At 29.3% G+C, this 21,449-nt stretch overlaps 1 protein-coding gene across 8 annotated transcripts in view; it reads right to left on the minus strand.

Moving 5' to 3' along the window:
* LOC145276861 (centrosomal protein of 97 kDa-like) overlaps positions 1 to 21,449 on the minus strand; it is a 417,991-nt gene that overhangs the window by 173,079 nt on the left and 223,463 nt on the right. For all 8 annotated transcript variants that reach the window (XM_080128261.1, XM_080128260.1, XM_080128256.1 and 5 more), the window contains one exon: positions 19,662 to 19,740. In XM_080128261.1, the coding sequence (XP_079984387.1) occupies positions 19,662 to 19,740 (79 nt within the window). The remainder of the gene's footprint in view (positions 1 to 19,661; positions 19,741 to 21,449) is intronic.

Raw genomic sequence — 21,449 nt, forward strand, 5'->3', positions numbered from 1 at the left:
CAAGTATTCTTCTTTATATACAATTGAAGTATTTAAGTATCCACAAGTATTAGTGTTAATATAGCATTGAAGTATTTTAGTATCTACAAGTATCGGTGTTAATATAGCATTGAAGTATTTAAGTATCCACAAGTATTTGTGTTAATATAGCATTGCAGTATTTAAGTATCCACAAGTATTGGTGTTAATATACCATTGACGTATTAAAGTATCCACAAGTATTGGTGTTAATATACCATTGAAGTATTTAAGTATCCACAAGTATTGGTGGTAATATAGCATGGAAGTATTTAAGTATCCACAAGTATTAGTGTTAATATACCATTGAAGTATTTGAGTATCCACAAGTATTAGTGTTAATATACCATTGAAGTATTTAAGTATCTACAAGTATTGGTGTTTATATAACATTAAAGCATTTTAGTATCCACAAGTATTGGTGTTAATATAGCATGGAAGTATTTCAGTATCCACCAGTATTGGTGTTAATATAGAACGGAAGTATGTCAGTATCCACCAGTATTTGTGTTAATATAGCATGGAAATGTTTCAGTATCCACAAGTATTGTTGTTAATATATCATTGAAGTATTTCAGTATCCACAAGTATTGGTGTTAATATACAATGGAAGGATTTCAGTATCCATAAGTATTGGTGTTAATATAGCATTGAAGTATTTAAGTATCCACCAGTATTGGTGTAAATATAGCATGGAAGTATTTAAGTATCCACCAGTATTGGTGTTAATTAACCATTGAAGTATTTAAGTATCCACAAGTATTCGTGTTAATATAGCATGGAAGTATTTAAGTATCCACAAGTATTGGTGTTAATATAGCATTGAAGTATTTAAGTATCCACAAGTATTCTTCTTAATATACCATTGAAGTATTTAAGTATCCACAAGTATTGGTGTTAATATAGCATTGACGTATTTAAGTATCCTAAAGTATACTTCTTAATATACAATTGAAGTATTTAAGTATCCTTAAGTATTCTTCTTAATATACCATTGAAGTATTTAAGTATGCACAAGTATTAGTGTTAATATAGCATTTAAGTATTTAAGTATCCACAAGTATTTGTGTTAATATACCATCGATGTATTTAAGTATCCACAAGTATTGGTGTTAATATAGCATTGAAGTATTTAAGTATCCACAAGTATTGGTGTTAATATAGCATTGAAGTATTTAAGTATCATCAAGTATTGGTGTTAATATAGCATTGAAGTATTTCAGTATCCACAAGTATTCTTCTTAATATACCATTGCAGTATTTAAGTATCCACAAGTATTAGTATTAATATACCATGGAAGTATTTAAGTATCCACAAGTATTAGTGTGAATATAGCATTAAAGTATGTAAGTATGCACAAGTATTCTTCTTAATATTCCATTGAAGTATTTAAGTAGCCAGAAGTATTAGTGTTAATATACCATTGAAGTATTTAAGTATCCGCAAGTATTAGTGTTAATATACCATTGAAGTATTCCACAAGTATAAGAGTTAATATACCATTGACATATTTAAGTATCCACAAGTATTAGTGTTTATATAGCATTGAAGTATTTAAGTATCCACAAGTATTAGTGTTAATATAGCATTGAAGTATTTAAGTATCCACAAGTATAGGTGTTAATATAGCATTGAAGTATTTAAGTATACACAAGTATTGCTGTTAATATAGCATGGAAGTATGTAAGTATCCACAAGTATTAGTGTTAATATAGCATTGAAGTATTAAAGTATCCACAAGTACTGGTGTTAATATAGCATTGACGTATTTCAGTATCCACAAGTATTGGTGTTAATGTAGCATTGAAGTATTTCAGTATCCACAAGTATTTGTGTTAATATATCATGGAAGTATTTCAGTATCAACCAGTATTGGTGTTAATATAGCATGGAAGTATTTCAGTATCCACAAGTATTGATGTTAATATATCATTAAAGTATTTTAGTATCTACAAGTATTGGTGTTAATATACAATGGAAGTATTTCAGTATCGACAAGTATTGGTGTTAATATAGCATGGCAGTATTTCAGTATCCACCAGTATTGGTATTAATATAGCATGGAAGTATTTAAGTATTCACCAGTATTGGTGTTAATATAGCATTTAAGTATTTAAGTATCCACCAGTATTGGTGTTAATATAGCATTGAAGTATTTCAGTATCCACAAGTATTGGTGTTAATATAGCATTGAAGTATTTAAGTATCCACCAGTATTGGTGTTAATATAGCATGGAAGTATTTAAGTATCCACAAGTATTGGTGTTAATATAGCATTGAAATATTAGCAGTATCCACAAGTATTCTTCTTTATATAACATTGAAGTATTTAAGTACACACAAGTATTGGTGTTAATATAGCATGGAAGTATTTAAGTATCCTCAAGTATACTTCGTAATATACCATTGAAGTATTTAAGTATCCTCAAGTATTCTTCTTTATATACAATTGAAGTATTTAAGTATCCACATGTATTAGTGTTAATATAGCATTGAAGTATTTAAGTATACACAAGTATTGGTGTTAATATAGCATGGAAGTATTTAAGTATACACAAGTATTGGTGTTAATATAGCATTGAAGTATTTAAGTATCCACAAGTATTGGTGTTAATATAGCATTGAAGTATTTAAGTATCCACAAGTATTCTTCTTAATATACCATGTAAGTATTTAAATATCCACAAGTATTTGTGTTAATATAGCATTGAAATATTTAAGTATCCACAAGTATTGGTGTTAATATAGCAATGAAGTATTTAAGTATCCACAAGTATTGGTGTTAATATAGAATTGAAGTATTTAAGTATCTACAAGTATTGGTGTTAATATAGCATTGAAGTATTTCAGTATCCACAAGTATTGGTGTTAATATATCATTGAAGTATTTAAGTATCCACAAGTATTGGTGTTAATATACCATTGAAGTATTTAAGTATCCACAAGTATTCTTGTTAATATACCATTGATGTATTTAAGTATCCACAAGTATTAGTGTTAATATACCATTGAAGTATTTAAATATCCACAAGTATTTGTGTCAATATAGCATGGAAGTATTTAAGTATCCACAATATTGGTGTTAATATAGCATTGAAGTATTTAAGTATCCACAAGTATTGGTGTTAATACAGCATTGAAGTATTTCAGTATCCTCAGGTATTCCGCTTAATATACCATTGAAGCATTTAAGTATCCTCAAGTATTCTTCTTAATATACCATTGAAGTATTTAAGAATCCACAAGTATAAGTGTTAATATACCATTGAAGTATTAAAGTATCCAAAAGTATTAGTGTTAATATAGCATTGAAGTATTTAAGTATCCACTAGAATTCTTGTTAATATACGATTGAAGTATTTAAGTATCCACAAGTATTAGTGTTAATATAGCATTGAAGTATTTAAGTATCCACAAGTATTGGTGTTTATACAGCATGTAAGTATTTAGGTATACACAAGTATTGGTGTTAATATACCATTTAAGTATTTCAGTATCCACAAGTATTGGTTTTAATATAGCATAGAAGTAGTTAAGTATCCATAAGTATTGGTGTTAATATAGCATGGAAGTATTTCAGTATCCACATGTACTGGTGTTAATATAGTATTGAAGTATTTCAGTATCCACAAGTATTGGTGTTAATATAACATTGAAGTATTTCAGTATCAACCAGTATTTGTGTTAATACAGCATGGAAGTATTTCAGTATCCACCAGTATTGGTGTTAATATAGCATTGAAGTATCCACCAGTATTGGTGTTAATATAGCATGGAAGTATTTAAGTATCCACAAGTATTGGTGTTAATATAGCATTGAAGTATTTAAGTATCCACAAGTATTAGTGTTAATATACCATTGAAGTATTTAAGTATCCACAAGTATTAGTGTTAATATACCATTGAAGTATCCACAAGTATTGGTGTTAATGTAGCATGGAAGTATTTCAGTATCTACAAGTATTAGTGTTAATATACCATTGAAGTATTTAAGTATCTACAAGTATTGGTGTTAATATACCATTAACGTATTTAAGTATCCACAAGTATTGGTGTTAATATGCCATTGAAGTATTTCAGTATCCACAAGTATTGGTGTCAATATAGCATTGACGTATTTAAGTATCCACAAGTATTAGTGTTAATATACCATTGAAGTATTTCAGTATCCACAAGTATTGGTGTTAATATAGCATTGAAGTATTTAAGTATCCACAAGTATTAGTGTTTATATACCATTGAAGTATTTAAGTATCCACAAGTATTGGTGTTAATATACCATTAACGTATTTAAGTATCCACAAGTATTAGTGTTAATATACCATTGAAGTATTTACGTATCCACAAGTATTAGTGTTAATATTGCATTGAAGTATTTAAGTATCCGCAAGTATTAGTGTTAATATGCCATTGAAGTATTTTAGTATCCAAAAGTATTGGTGGTAATATAGCATGGAAGTATTTAAGTATCCACAAGTATTAGTGTTAATATACCATTGAAGTATTTCACTATCCACAAGTATTGGTGTTAATATAGCATTGAAGTATTTAAGTATCCGCAAGTATTAGTGTTAATATGCCATTGAAGTATTTAAGTATCCACAAGTATTAGTGTTAATATAGCATTGAAGTATTTAAGTATCCACAAGTACTCTTCTTAATATACCATTGAAGTATTTTAGTATCTACAAGTATTGGTGTTAATATAGCACTGAAGTATTTAAGTATACACAAGTATTCTTCTTAATATACCATTGAAGTATTTAAGTATCCAAAAATATTAGTGTAAATATACCATCGAAGTATTTAAGTATCCACGAGTGTTAGTGTTAATATAGCATTAAAGTATTTAAGTATCCACAAGTATTCTTCTTAATATACCATTGAAGTATTTAAGTATCCACAAGTATTCGTGTTAATATAGCATTTAAGTATTTATGTATCCACTAGTATAGGTGTTAATATAGCATTTAAGTATTTAAGTATCCACAAGTATTGGTGTTAATATAGCATTGAAGTATTTAAGTATCCGCAAGTAATCTTGTTAATATACGATTGAAGTATTTAAGTAGCCACAAGTATTAGTGTTAATATAGCATGGAAGTATTTAAGTATCAACAAGTATTGGTGTTAATATATCATTGAAGTATTTAAATATCCAAAAGTATTAGTGTTAATATAGCATTGAAATATTTAAGTATCCACAAGTATTAGTGTTAATATACCATTGAAGTATTTAAGTATCCACAAGTATTAGTGTTAATATATAATTGAAGTATTATAGCATCCACAAGTATTGGTGTTAATATAGCATTGAAGTATTTAAGTATCCACAAGTATTGGTATTACTATAACATTGACGTATTTAAGTATCCACCAGTATTGGTGTTAATATAGCATGTAAGTATTTCAGTATCCACAAGTATTATTGTTAATATAGCATGGAAGTATTTCAGTATCCACCAGTATTGGTATTAATATAGCATGGAAGTATTTAAGAATCCACCAGTATTGGTGTTAATATAACATTTAAGTATCTACAAGTATTGGTGTTAATATAGCATTGAAGTATTTAAGTATCCACCAGTATTGGTGTTAATATAGCATTGAAGTATTTAAGTATCCACAAGTATTGGTGGTTATATAGCATTGAAGTATTTAAGTATCCACCAGTATTGGTGTTAAAATAGCATGAAAGTATTTGAGTATACAAAAGTATTGGTGTTAATATAGCATTGAAATATTTAAGTATCCACAAGTATTGGTGTTAATATACCATTGAAGTATTTAAGTATCCACAAGTATTAGTGTTAATATACCATTGAAGTATTTAAGTATCCACAAGTATTGGTGTTAATATACCATTGAAATATTTAAGTATCCACAAGTATTGGTGTTAATATACCATTGAAGTATTTAAGTATCCACAAGTATTAGTGTTAATAGAGCATTTAAGTATCCACAAGTATTGATGTTAATATAGCATTGAAGTATTTAAGTATCCACAAGTATTCTTCTTGATATACCATTGAAGTATTTAAGTATCCACAAGTACTGGTGTTAATATAGCATTGAAGTATTTAAGTATCCTCAAGTATACTTCTTAATATACCATTGAAGTATTTAAGTATCCACAAGTATTGGTGTTAATATACAATGGAAGTATTTCAGTATCCACAAGTATTGGTGTTAATATACCACTGAAGTATTTAAGTATCCACAAGTATTGGTGTTAATATACCACTGAAGTATTTAAGTATCCACAAGTATTGGTGTTAATATAGAACTGAAGTATTTCAGTATCCACCAGTATTTGTGTTAATATAGCATGGAAGTATTTCAGTATCCACAAGTATTGTTGGTAATATATCATTGAAGTATTTCAGTATCCACAAGTATTGGTGTTAATATACAATGGAAGGATTTCAGTATCCACAAGTATTGGTGTTAATATAGCATGGAAGTATTTCAGTATCCACCAGTATTGGTGTTAATATAGCATGGAAGTATTTAAGTATCCACTAGTATTGATGTTAATTTACCATTGAAGTATTTCAGTATCCACAAGTATTCGTGTTAATATAGAATTGAAGTATTTAAGTATCCACAAGTATTAGTGTTAATATAGCTATGAAGTATTTAAGTATCCACAAGTATTAGTGTTAATATAGCATTGAAGTATTTCAGTATCCACAAGTATTGGTGTTAATATTGCATGGAAGTATTTCAGTATCCACAAGTACTCTTCTTAATATACCATTGAAGTATTTAAGTATCCACAAGTATTGGTGTTAATATAGCATTGAAGTATTTAAGTATCCGCAAGTAATCTTGTTAATATACCATTGAAGTATTTAAGTAGCCACAAGTATTAGTGTTAATATAGCATGGAAGTATTTAAGTATCAACAAGTATTGGTGTTAATATATCATTGAAGTATTTAAATATCCACAAGTATTAGTGTTAATATAGCATTTAAGTATTTATGTATCCACTAGTATAGGTGTTAATATAGCATTTAAGTATTTAAGTATCCACAAGTATTGGTGTTAATATAGCATTGAAGTATTTAAGTATCCGCAAGTAATCTTGTTAATATACCATTGAAGTATTTAAGTAGCCACAAGTATTAGTGTTAATATAGCATGGAAGTATTTAAGTATCAACAAGTATTGGTGTTAATATATCATTGAAGTATTTAAATATCCAAAAGTATTAGTGTTAATATAGCATTGAAATATTTAAGTATCCACAAGTATTAGTGTTAATATACCATTGAAGTATTTAAGTATCCACAAGTATTAGTGTTAATATAGCATTGAAGTATTATAGTATCCACAAGTATTGGTGTTAATATAGCATTGAAGTATTTAAGTATCCTCAAGTATACTTCTTAATATACCATTGAAGTATTTAAGTATCCACAAGTATTGGTGTTAATATACAATGGAAGTATTTCAGTATCCACAAGTATTGGTGTTAATATACCACTGAAGTATTTAAGTATCCACAAGTATTGGTGTTAATATACCACTGAAGTATTTAAGTATCCACAAGTATTGGTGTTAATATAGAACTGAAGTATTTCAGTATCCACCAGTATTTGTGTTAATATAGCATGGAAGTATTTCAGTATCCACAAGTATTGTTGGTAATATATCATTGAAGTATTTCATATCCACAAGTATTGGTGTTAATATACAATGGAAGGATTTCAGTATCCACAAGTATTGGTGTTAATATAGCATGGAAGTATTTCAGTATCCACCAGTATTGGTGTTAATATAGCATGGAAGTATTTAAGTATCCACTAGTATTGATGTTAATTTACCATTGAAGTATTTCAGTATCCACAAGTATTCGTGTTAATATAGAATTGAAGTATTTAAGTATCCACAAGTATTAGTGTTAATATAGCATTGAAGTATTTCAGTATCCACAAGTATTGGTGTTAATATTGCATGGAAGTATTTAAGTATCCACAAGTACTCTTCTTAATATACCATTGAAGTATTTAAGTATCCACAAGTATTGGTGTTAATATAGCATTGAAGTATTTAAGTATCCGCAAGTAATCTTGTTAATATACCATTGAAGTATTTAAGTAGCCACAAGTATTAGTGTTAATATAGCATGGAAGTATTTAAGTATCAACAAGTATTGGTGTTAATATATCATTGAAGTATTTAAATATCCACAAGTATTAGTGTTAATATAGCATTTAAGTATTTATGTATCCACTAGTATAGGTGTTAATATAGCATTTAAGTATTTAAGTATCCACAAGTATTGGTGTTAATATAGCATTGAAGTATTTAAGTATCCGCAAGTAATCTTGTTAATATACCATTGAAGTATTTAAGTAGCCACAAGTATTAGTGTTAATATAGCATGGAAGTATTTAAGTATCAACAAGTATTGGTGTTAATATATCATTGAAGTATTTAAATATCCAAAAGTATTAGTGTTAATATAGCATTGAAATATTTAAGTATCCACAAGTATTAGTGTTAATATACCATTGAAGTATTTAAGTATTTACAAGTATTAGTGTTAATATAGCATTGAAGTATTATAGTATCCACAAGTATTGGTGTTAATATAGCATTGAAGTATTTAAGTATCCTCAAGTATACTTCTTAATATACCATTGAAGTATTTAAGTATCCACAAGTATTGGTGTTAATATACAATGGAAGTATTTCAGTATCCACAAGTATTGGTGTTAATATACCACTGAAGTATTTAAGTATCCACAAGTATTGGTGTTAATATACCACTGAAGTATTTAAGTATCCACAAGTATTGGTGTTAATATAGAACTGAAGTATTTCAGTATCCACCAGTATTTGTGTTAATATAGCATGGAAGTATTTCAGTATCCACAAGTATTGTTGGTAATATATCATTGAAGTATTTCAGTATCCACAAGTATTGGTGTTAATATACAATGGAAGGATTTCAGTATCCACAAGTATTGGTGTTAATATAGCATGGAAGTATTTCTGTATCCACCAGTATTGGTGTTAATATAGCATGGAAGTATTTAAGTATCCACTAGTATTGATGTTAATTTACCATTGAAGTATTTCAGTATCCACAAGTATTCGTGTTATTATAGAATTGAAGTATTTAAGTATCCACAAGTATTGGTGTTTATATAGCATTGAAGTATTTAAGTATCCACAAGTATTAGTGTTAATATAGCATTGCAGTATTTAAGCATCCACAAGTATTAGTGTTAATATAGCATTGAAGTATTTAAGTATCCACAAGTATTGGTGTTAATATAGCATTGAAGTATTTAAGTATCCACAAGTATTGGTGTTAATATAGCATTGAAGTATTTAAGTATCCACCAGTATCGGTGTTAATATAGCATGGAAGTATTTAAGTATCCACAAGTATTAGTGTTAATATAACATGGAAGTATTTCAGTATCCACAAGTATTGGTGTTAATATAGCATGGAAGTATTTAAGTATCCACAAGTATTGGTGTTAATATAGCATTGAAGTATTTAAGTATCCACCAGTATTGGTGTTAATATAGCATGGAAGTATTTAAGTATCCACCAGTATTGGTGTTAATATAGCATGGAAGTATTTAAGTATCCACAAGTATTAGTGTTAATATAACATGGAAGTATTTCAGTATCCACAAGTATTGGTGTTAATATAGCATGGAAGTATTTAAGTATCCACAAGTATTGGTGTTAATATAGCATTGAAGTATTTAAGTATCCACCAGTATTGGTGTTAATATAGCATTGAAGTATTTCAGTATCCACAAGTATTGGTGTTAATATAACATGGAATTATTTCAGTATCCACAACTATTGGTGTTAATATACCATGGAAGTATTTCAGGTCCTTTGGGAAAACTTTGTATCAATAATTATCAAGATTTGCCTTAAGCAGAATCCTAAAAAAAATTAGTGTTCTTCCCGATCATCATTATCTGACAGCAGAAGAAACAAATAATGTAAGTGTGAAGACCAGAGGCTACTTTTTGAATATGCCGTTGGAGAAGCTAACTTAGAAAATTGTGACCTTGAATCAAGGAAGATGGCTAACATAAGTCACAAGTTTAATGTGTTTATGGACTAGAGCTGTCTATCCTCAAACACTATGATAAATTAAACATTTTGGTCAAATTTATCATCCAAGTGTATGCAGTTAGTTGGTTTGAGATCAAAACCGACAATGTTTTTTTTTTTTAACCAACAGTATATTTTAATATAATTTAGAGAACAAAACAGTTAACTGAAATCCAAATTACTATTTTAAAAAAGTTCAAAATATAATGCTTTTTCACTACTTCCAGAAAATATAATATCGATGATAAACTCAGATGAATTGGATGTGAGAGAAGAGGGCATTCAAACGATCTTGTCCATTAGGTAAATAAATATTTATTCATTAAATTTTATTAGTTTTCTTAATTTACTCAAACAATAGTTAGGTTTATTCATATTACATCGCAAAAATATTTTTAAAAAAATAAGTGTTTTCAAATAATTGTTTTTTTTTGTCGTTTTTTTTTCTAGAAATAGTGAACAACTCAAAAAAAAAAAAAAAATGAAAAAGATTACTATCAATTTTGCAGCCACACACTGGTCAAATTTGATTGATTTTTCTCCAAAATATGGGAAGGGAGCAAGACATAGACACATTATTACAAAGTCATCGTGGCAGCAAATTAGACCTTCATTTTCCTCAAAAGGAAATTATACAGAACAATTTAGTTCTATTACAAGTTTATATTATTGCGTTTAATAAAAAAATTAAAATACATGGTTCTGTAACTTGTATCAAGTTGTTATATTGTGTAATACATCTCCACATATCTTTTTGAATTGTGAAAGTTAAAAGACTTAGTTGCTAATTAGCCTTTTTTTGTTTTAATCAATGCAGTAAAAGTTGAGATATTTTGTTAGTTGTGATTCATAATTAAAATTATAATTCATGTATTTATTTTTCTTTCAATGTATTTCATATAAATATATTAATTTTAATTGAATATTTTATAAAAATAGTGAAATTTCAAAGTCAGTGTTGTGAAAAATGCTATGAAGATGAAGGATTTTTCAGCGTTTTTCTACACAATTTTTAAAATTAAATGCTCAATCTTCTGTTCAAGATGGGAATCTAATTTTTGGGAAATGTTCTTATATCAAATCCCAACTATCATCACCAGTGCCATGTTGATTTTCGAAAAAATGTTGCAAATCGACCTGCCCTAATGTGGCAACAGTACACCATCCTAGTATGTACTTGGCTTGTTTACAGGTAGAGGATTGCATCGGCAGTGAGATGTCTACTGGAGTGGTAAAATGATCCAACCATTTTTTTCTTGAGCTTGGCAACAGATTGTGTTCCATTTCAGATGAGAAGTGAAGGTCAGTCTCAGAAGCTTGTTAAAACATGGTGCTTCCCAAAGACGAGAACCATTTATTTCAATTGGAGCCAGATGGGAGGGGGGAGGGGGGTCAGAGCATTTATGACGGAAAGAGTGAAGTTTTGCATTAAAATTAACTATTGCATCATCTTTTTCCTTATTGCACCACATGCTCAAAGTCAGAAAAGAGAGAATCAGAGAAATCTTGATCATTGCCAGCCTTTGAAATGTTGTCATAGATCGTAGTGACATCTATATAAATGTCTAAGAATGTAATTTGGGAGATTATTGCTGAAGACGATTAAGAAGAGAGTTGGGCTCAAGATGGAACCATGAGGGATGCTAGGATTAATACTATAAGCTTCTGGTTTCTGTCCATCGACGACTACTAGAGAAAAAGGATTTAATAATTAAGAGGACATTTTCACCTATTCCATAGCTGAAAATCTTGTGAAGAAGATTTTTCTGCAATATTCTATCAAAAGCCTTTGATAGTTCAAGAGCTATTGTTCTTTATTCACTAATCCTGTATGATATTACAGTTAGCACATCAGTTGTAGATCTAGCGGAATGGAAACCATATTGTATGTCACTGATTAAGTTATTTTTGCTGAGGTTGTTGATCATTTCCCAATTTATTACAGATTCCAGCAACTTACTCATCACGCACTGTACTGCGAGGCAGATGACTGATTTCCAGAATTTTTAAATATGAGGTATGCTGATAAAGTTTTTCAAAGTATTGGGAGGCATTTCTCCTTAAAGTAACATTTAAACAGTTTTGTAAGTATGGGAGCTAGTTCCAGTGGAAGCTTTTTGAGCACTATCACTTTTTGAGCACTGTCAGAGCCAGTTGCTTTACTGGAATCAAGATTTTAGTAAGTTCAGCAACATCATACACAGATATTTGTTGCATAATGTGTTTTCAGTCACAGGAGGAAATATGGAGGGTAAGCGGCTCTGATCGCAAAGGGTAGAATTTGCTTCAAAGTTCTTAACAAAGAGTTTTGCTTTTTCGAATGCTGATGAAATTATTTCAGGGCCATTGACGATGGTTGGAATAAAGGACATGCCTCTGTTCTAGACTCTGATTGTTATTCACAAAAACTTGTGGGAACCAAACCACTGCTCAGCTATTTTAGACTTAACAGACTGAGCATGTTCTCTCGTTCTTTATTACTCTTTTGCAGTAGTTGTTGACAATCCTAAAGATGGCTATAGTTTCAGGACATTTATTTTTTTGAAAGTAATGGAAATAATAGTTTCTCTGCGTGATAGCAGCGGCATATTCTAGCATTAATACACAGCTGGCTATTACGTTTTTGCTGGAATGTACCATTCAGTCAGGTCTGATACTGTAGAGGATATGTTCTTTTTAAACATGGAATGCAGAGGTATATTTGATTTAAATGTTTGAAAGCTATCCCAGTCAGCCATAGTGTATCGATGTACTGTATGATGGAAAGGTACCTCTGAAGACTTATTACATATAATTTTTGTCTTAATTGAGAGAACCAAGTGACTGGAATATCCCAGGGAGACAGAACAGAGAATGAACACAGTTCTAAGCAAGTTGTAAGAAAAAGATCTAGGAGACTTGTATACTGTCCATCAGTGCCGATCACACGGGTGAGTTCGTGAACAATCTGTGTTAGATCATAAGGAATGGAGAAATCATAACAGAACCTCCTTTCGTCATCTCTCTTGTTTGAGTAGACTAGCCATTCAACATTGTAAACAGATGTGAATGTTAGCCGAGGGATGAGCACACAGGATGTGGTCAATTTTCTCAGAACATTAGAAAATCCACTATGTCTATTTATAAATAAGCCTTTTTATTTAAACAAACATAATGCCCCAACTAACTAAGATTAGAAAATCACCATAGAAAGAAACTAAAATCTAAAAATCAAAATCAAAATTAAATGAAAACATCCCTACCAATTACCCTTGTTTCAGAGGAGCTACCCCCCCCCACCTCACACACATTAAAAACTAACTTGTATCACATTTGCTTTCTTTGGCAAGCAAATAAATTTATAATGTTATAAAACTACTAGACATATAACACACATTCTACAAACCAATACAAGGAAACACACCACACACACACACTCTCCCCTACGCACTCATTTGACCAAGTACTAACGTGGCCATCAAATCCACCCAAGTAATAAAAAAAATAAATAAAAAAGTAGTAAAAGGAGAAACAAGAGAGGGAAAAGCAAAAGACAGCAATGACCATGGTTTGACCCCCAATAAACAAGGGTAGGGGTGGAACACACCCGTGAAGACCTTTAGAATCATTTACAGACATTTCCACCACTAGGAAACATGTCACCAAAATGGACTGCGAAAATGCTTTTATACATACAATATATTTGTAATATTTTACACTTTGAATACTTTCTAGGGAGGACGCTTCACAGAACGTCTGAAACGCATAAAAATCTACTTCAATGATTTAAAAACATTATTACAATGATCTAAATATGATACATTTTTTAAATGAAAAATCAAAACATGGAATAATAAAATAATGTTAAAAAATACATACCAATTGTTGGTGACCTTTCTCATTTAAATATATATATATATATATATATATATATATATATATATATATATATATATATATATACACTCATGAACAAAAAAAATGGGCCAGGAAAGAAATTTACAATTTATTGCACAAAAAGCTGCATTACACAAAATGCAATTAAATAATAAACGAAAATGAGTAAAAAATATAAAGAGCAAGATATTTACTTTAATAAAAACTTAGTATGGAATGGAATTGCCCTTAGATCTTTTTAAAAGATCAATTCTTTTTATCATGCTCTCAACCAACTTGGAGCACTGTGAAGAGGAGATGTTATTCCATTCTCTTTGTACTGCTTCCCATAATTTTTCTTTGTTGGAAAAAGTTTTTCTAACTAATGCACGAGATATTATAGCCCAAATATTTTCCATTGGGTTTAAATCTGGGCTTTGGCCAGGCCAAAATATCACATCAATTGAATTATCAGTAAGCCACTTCTTTGTGACTTTTGCTGTGTGTGCAGGGGCATTATCATGTTGAAAAATAATGTCATTGTTCATTTCTAACTTCTGGATGCTTGGTAATAGACCTTTTTCTAATATTTGAATGTATTCTTTGGCATTAATTGACGCATCACATCTGATAATTTCCCCAACTCCTGCAACAGAAAAGGTCCCCCATACCATTATTCCTCCATTTCCATGTTTTACTGTGGTTTTTATGCAATTCGGTGAAAATCTTTCTCCGGATCTTCGGATGCAACGTTCAGGGGCATCACTGGCAAGGCAAAATCTTGATTCGTTCGACCAGAAAACATTTCTAAACCAATCTGCATCTTTCGTACCATAACATGATGCAAATGTCTTTCTGTCGCTGATGTTCTTCTTAGTTAACAAAGGTTTTTTTGCACATCTTTTTGATGAAAATCCCATTTCCTTCATCCTTCTGGATATTGTCACTCTAGAAAGAGAATTTCCTTTTGCTGTTTCGAATTGTTTGCTATGGTCAACATAAGTTTTTTTGCGATCCTTCAAAACGGTCATTTTAAGCCTGTGATCGTCCTTCATTGTGGATGCTCTGGGGCGACCAGAACCAACTTTCCTGCTCACTGTGCCTTCAATTTTGAACCTTTGCCCAATTCTCTTCACAGCTGAAAGAGATGTTGCCACCTTTTCTTCTTTCAAAATGTCGAAAATCTGCTTGTAAGTCAAATTTGCCTGTGTAATCCTACAATTCGGTTTTTAATTTTTTCGTTAAGATGTCGTCTTACTTTTCTTGGACTCATCTTTAATACTAATAATCTGAAAAATACTAAATAACAGCTAATTATTAGCAAACAAGCAATAAAAATTTTAAAAATTGTTTTCTTTCCAATTTCAATCATGGCCCATTTTTTTGTTCCAATTTTAATCATGGCCCATTTTTTTTGTTCACGAGTGTATATATATATATATATATATATATATATATATATATATATATATATATATAGTAATTTATAAAATATATATGGCGATTAAGCTACACTGAATATTCTGCATTTCATCCACTCTAGGATTCTTCAGGCTTATGTGCGAATTTTGTGGTTGTCTGTCATTTTAATATACGCACCTTCTATTGAGATTTTAGTTAGCCAATCAGCTTTCTAGTATCCTCCGCGCCCTTCCTATCAGCCAATGAACATGCACTTACAGGACAAAGGCGCATTTGACCTCTGGTGGACCTGATTCTTTGTGGGTGCTCTATTTAGCCTGGATATCTAGTTTCTTGACCTGTTTTAAATCTAGATTAGGTTTTTTTTTTATTGTTAGTTTATATATATATATTTATATATATATATATGCATATATATGTGTGATAGTTTATTTATATGCATGTTTATTTATTTTATTTATTTATTTGTTTATTTTCTATTGTTTTTGTTAGTTTTAAAGTTATTTTGTATCTCTATTTTGTAAATCTTATCCTGTGAACACAGTTGTTCGCTTTTTCTCTCCTACAGTTTAATAGATGTTGGGATTCTTTAAAGTACAGGATAGCAAATTTTTCATGAAGGCATAATCTACATGGGTCATCTAGGTCTCTACAGGTGTTTGCTTATCTTATTATTTTCTATTCGAGTATCAGCGAATGTCCACTTTCCTTGAGTTCCCAGTATTTGTTTGCTAGCGTTGTTTTCATACAGTGTTTTTTATTATTGAATATAATTTTTTGGTCATAATATCGAGTTTTGAAATCTAAGGAAGTCATATCTATGTAATATTTCTTGTTATTCGGGTTTTCTTTCGCAAATATTGTGGCTTGGTAAACTATGCTTTTGGTTAGACATTTATTTTGAAGTGGGCAAAGTGTGCGGTATCTACAGTTGCATTTATCTTGTTCGTTATTAGTATTTTTGTTTTTATTTCTACTATGGTTGTTGTTGTCCGGATTTGGTTTATTATTATTATTATTATTATTATTATTATTATTATTATCATTATTATTATTATCATTATTATTATTATTATTATTATTATTATTATTATTATTATTTCTGTTAGTTATATACGTGTCTTTTGTGTTAGTTTTATTTTTGTCACGGTCTCTACTTTTTTTATTGTTTATTTTGTTGTTGTTTACATTGTTTTTATTTAATATTTTGTTATTATATGCTTTAATTATCATCTCTAAATTTTTGCAGCAGCTGTAGGATAACTTTAGGGTATTTTTATTGAAAATTTTGTGTAAGGGGTTGGTTGTGGGAAAGTGTTTTCGATAAGATCTAGAAATTTCTTGCTAAATTTTGTTTTTAAACATTTGATTGTATGGGGCCGTATACCAGATTATATTTCTTTTTCTTTTATTTTTAATTTTATTATAGTTATTGGTGTTTTGTTGCTTATATTTGATATCAATATTTTTGTATCCACTATTTTTTAGGGCTGTTTCATTGATATTGGTTGACCTGTTAAATGCATTTTCATCGCTTCAGTTATTGCTGAGTCTACTTACGATCGAGTTAGGAATCTGTTTTATAATTGATGGTGAGTGATTGGACTTAGGGTTTACATATATTGGAGTAGCATTATCTTTTAAGTAGAGGTCATATGTGTTTTTTTCTAAATTTAACATGACGTCCAGGAAGTTTGTTATTTTTATGTTAGCTAATACGTCTGCTTTTAGGCCTAATTTTTTCATTTCCTTGTGTATGATTTTCTAAAGTTATCTGCCTTGACGTTGTTGGAGTGTTTTATTATAGCTAGCCCATCATCTCTATATATCCGTAGTATCAAATATGCTTGTGAGGGTATATAGAATGAATATAATCCCACAAGATCTGATGCCTCTGCAGAATCCCTGGCACCCATCGCCAAATGAAACCAATTTGTCATTTTAGTTTTTATCCATATATATATATATATATATATATATGTACATATAAACTAACATAAAAAACCCAACCTAGATTTAAAACAGGTCAAGACACTAGATATCCAGGCTAAATAGAGCACACACAAAGAATCAGGTCAACCAGAGGTCAAATGTGCCTTTGTCCTGTAAGTGCATAGGAAGGGCGCGGTGGATACTAGAAAGCTGATTGGCTAACTAAAATCTCAATAGAAGGTGCGTATATTAAAACGACAGACAACCACAAAATTCGCGCATAAGCCTGAAGAATCCTAGAGTGGATGAAATGCAGAATATTCAGTGTAGCTTAATCGCCATATATATTTTATAAATTACTAACTAGCTCTACCTATGTATTGAGCACTTTTGAAATAAATACTTAAAGTTTACGCATAAATTTATACTTTTGTATATTAATTTTATGTGAGTAAATGAAGTAGTTATATATATATATATATATATATATATATTAGCGTTTTATCTGCTTAGTTACACGTTTCGGATAAGCAGATAAAACGGTAATAAAAAATATATATTTGCTCTGCAATAGTATTGAACACTTCCTTAAGGCTTTTACAAATTATTTATTTTAAATTGTTCTTTTAGTAACAAAATAATTAGACAGTTTGTTTTTTAATAAAATAGAAGCAGTATGTGAAAGGTGAAATATTCAACATTTTGACTTTTCGAGATTTATTAATTTACTTAAGGAATATAATGTAACTGATTCACCCATAAGTTTAATGTAAAAAGACAACTAAATTTCTGGCCAGATAGCATTTGAATGAAATGTAATCATTCTAGTTAAATTTTATTTTTGTGTGGGTGCATATGAAGTTAAGGTTATTGATAGAAATAAGAGAAAAGTTATGGACTACTGTTGCCACCTTAACTTGGGGTTTAATAGTTTTTTTCACCCCCCCCCCCCTCTAAAGCAAAAACAACCACAGAATATCTGATTATACTCTATAAATGTATATATATAAAAAACGAATCAGCCACTCGAAATTCTGAAATAAATGGTTGTAACCCCCCCCCCCCAAAAAAAAAAGGAAGAATCCTATTTTTGGAGTGGAGAGGGATCTAGCTGAGGGTACTCAACTTCAACTTTATTGACAAATTATTCAACTATAAGTTTCAAATATTCTTCAAAGTCCTCTAGTATGCTTTAAACAATATTTAAACTGTATAATGTATTATTAACGTCTATTAGCACAAGTGTAACTATGTAAAATAATAATAATAATAATAATAATAATAATTTCTACCGAAAGCGTATATAAAAAAACACGATTTTAAGTGTACAGATAACATCTTTACTTCTTTGCTAAGAAAACAATATAAAATTATGTAAGAAAAGAAAGACACAAATGTTTAGGAGCAAACATCTTCAATATAGCCCAGAGTTAAAAGTTTCAATATAGTCATTTAGTTCGTCCATATAGCATATTAATAAAGAATTTTTTTGTGTGGGTGCATGAAAGAGTTGGGGGTACTGCTGCCACCTAAACTTAGGGTTTGTGGCTGGTTTAATAGCTTTATTCACCTCTCCCCCTACAAAAAAAGAACAATATTTGGTTATCACCCACCCGAAATTTTAAAATAAATGTTTGTAAGCCCTCCTCCCCCCTAAAATAAAGAAGAAAAATCTCATTTTTGGAGTGGAATAAGATCTAGCTGAGGGTACTCAATATTAAGTGGGAGAGTTATCCTCCTACCATGGTTCGCTATGACTTGTTTTTAATAGTTACTCTCTTCGGAAATAATATAGTAATTTGTGATTGCGAATGAAATTGAATGACAATAGTTGGAAAACATGTATTAAGTACTGGCATGTAGTGTGACCATTTTCGATTTATGTGTGAAGACAGCATTTGCAAAGCTATACTTGCATTTTGTAAAGGGAAAAATGTCCCTACTTTACTATATATATATATATATATATATATATATATATATATATATATATATATATATATATACCCAAAGATGACGGCGGTATGTTTCGTACATCCATTGTACACAGCACTAGACATAATTACCCATAAGATACATACATGTCACGTAAACATTAAAAGAGACACAGAACAGAGGTGCTATGAATTTATACCCACCCGTATGTAACATTTAGGTTTTATATACACTGCTATGTTTGATTTATTTTTGAGGAAACACGCAGAATGCACCTCTTAAAAATTAATGTATTTATGAATTCACAAACTACTGCTTAGATTTTTATGAAATTTAAAGTATAGATAAAATCTTAAAGAAACAATTTTATAACAAAAAACAAAACAAACAATAAACAAACCAAGCAAATCTTTCTTCATTGTCTGCTCTTTTTCAAATGTTGAATATGGGAAAAGAACACAGTTTTGGTCTGTCTTAACCTGTAACAAAAGAAAATAGCTTCAGATGAAGATGATAAAAATGATAAAAGTTATAATAGTAAAGTAATTCTTTTTTTTGAAAGAATTCCTCTTTGTTGAAACCTCATTTAAAACTATATTTGTTAAATCTATTTGAAATAGGTTTGTAATAAAATTAAATTTGATAGTATTTAAGAAAAAAATATTCTTGGAAAAAGAGATTCGGTGAAAAATTTTGCATTTTAAATGTACGTTTCTTTTGTGAATGCCTACATGATCAAATATATACAAAAATATTTGATCATGTTGAGCAAATTCTTCATGAAATATAGAAATCATTTTAAATGTGTCCACATATTTCGATCAGTTGGTAAGTCAGTCCATCTGTTGGTCTATCATGCTGCAGTTTCATGTTATTTTCATTGCTAAATGCACAAATAGACACATCTCTACAATAAACAGCAATTTCATAATCTATCAAATTTGAAATAGAATTTTATTGGTCTGTCAAGCTTAAATTGAAATAGCATTTTCTAAATCTGAATAAATAAAAGCTTAAGTTTGTAATAGTATTTTGTTGGTCTTACAAGGTTAAATTTAAAATAGCATTTTGTTGAGATGTCAAATTTGAAAAAGGATTTTGTTGATCTGACAAACTTAAATTTGAAATAAAATTTTTTGACAAGTCTAAATTTGAAATAGAACTTTGTTGATCTGTAAAACTTAAATTGTAAATAGAATTTTTTTAATCTGACAAACTTAAATTTGAAATAGTATTTTGTTGGTTTACCAAGCTTAAATTTGAAATAGAATTTTATTGGTTTGTTAAGCCTAAATTGTTAACAGAATTTTGCTGATCTGACAAGTTTAAATTTGAAATAATATTTTGTTGATCTTTGAAGCTTAAATCTGAAACAAAATTTTGTTGGTTTGTCAAGTTTAAATTTGAAATAGTATTTAGTTGGTTTTACATGCTTAAATTTGAAATAGAATTTTCTGACAAGTTTAAATTGTAAATAGAATTTTGCTGATCTGTCGAACTTAAATTTGGAATATAATTTTGTTGGTTTCAAGTTGAATTTGAAATAGAATTTTCTGTCAAGCTTACATTGTAAATAGATTTTTGTTTATCTGAGAAGCTAAATTTGAAACAGATTTTTTTGTCTGTCAAGTGTAAATTTGAAATAGAATTTTATTTGTCTGACAAGGTTAAATTCGAAATAGAATTTTCTGACAAGTTTTAATTTGAAATAAAATTTTTAAAAAGCTTAAATTAAAAATAGAATATTGTTGGTCTGTGAAATTTAAGTTTGAAATAGAATTTTGTTGGTCTGACAAACTTAAATTTAAAGTAGAATTTTAATTGCCAAACTAGTAGATTAAATGCATATTAGTTTATTTGAAACTGTTAAAAACATATGCAATCTGAATACTTAATTGCTATATTTTATATCAATAGTTATTAAGATGTTAAGCTTCTAATTTCTTGTATTGATCTTGTTAGAAATATATCTGATACAATGTTTAAAATAAAGATACAGTCTGAAGAAAAGGGAGTTAAAAATATAAGCAGTAATTAGATTTTATATGGTGATTAGATTTACCTTGAGATGCTATTTGAAAAAAAAACATACAGAAGCATTATAAAAAATTACAAATAAAAGATTTTAACCTAATCAGAACATAAGGTATGCCACTAAAATAGAATTAGAACATAAGGTATGCCACTT

Source organism: Euprymna scolopes, chromosome 5 (genome assembly GCF_053919585.1).
Source record: "Euprymna scolopes isolate OS-2025 chromosome 5, ASM5391958v1, whole genome shotgun sequence".
NCBI classification, from domain to species: Eukaryota; Metazoa; Mollusca; class Cephalopoda; order Sepiida; family Sepiolidae; genus Euprymna; species Euprymna scolopes.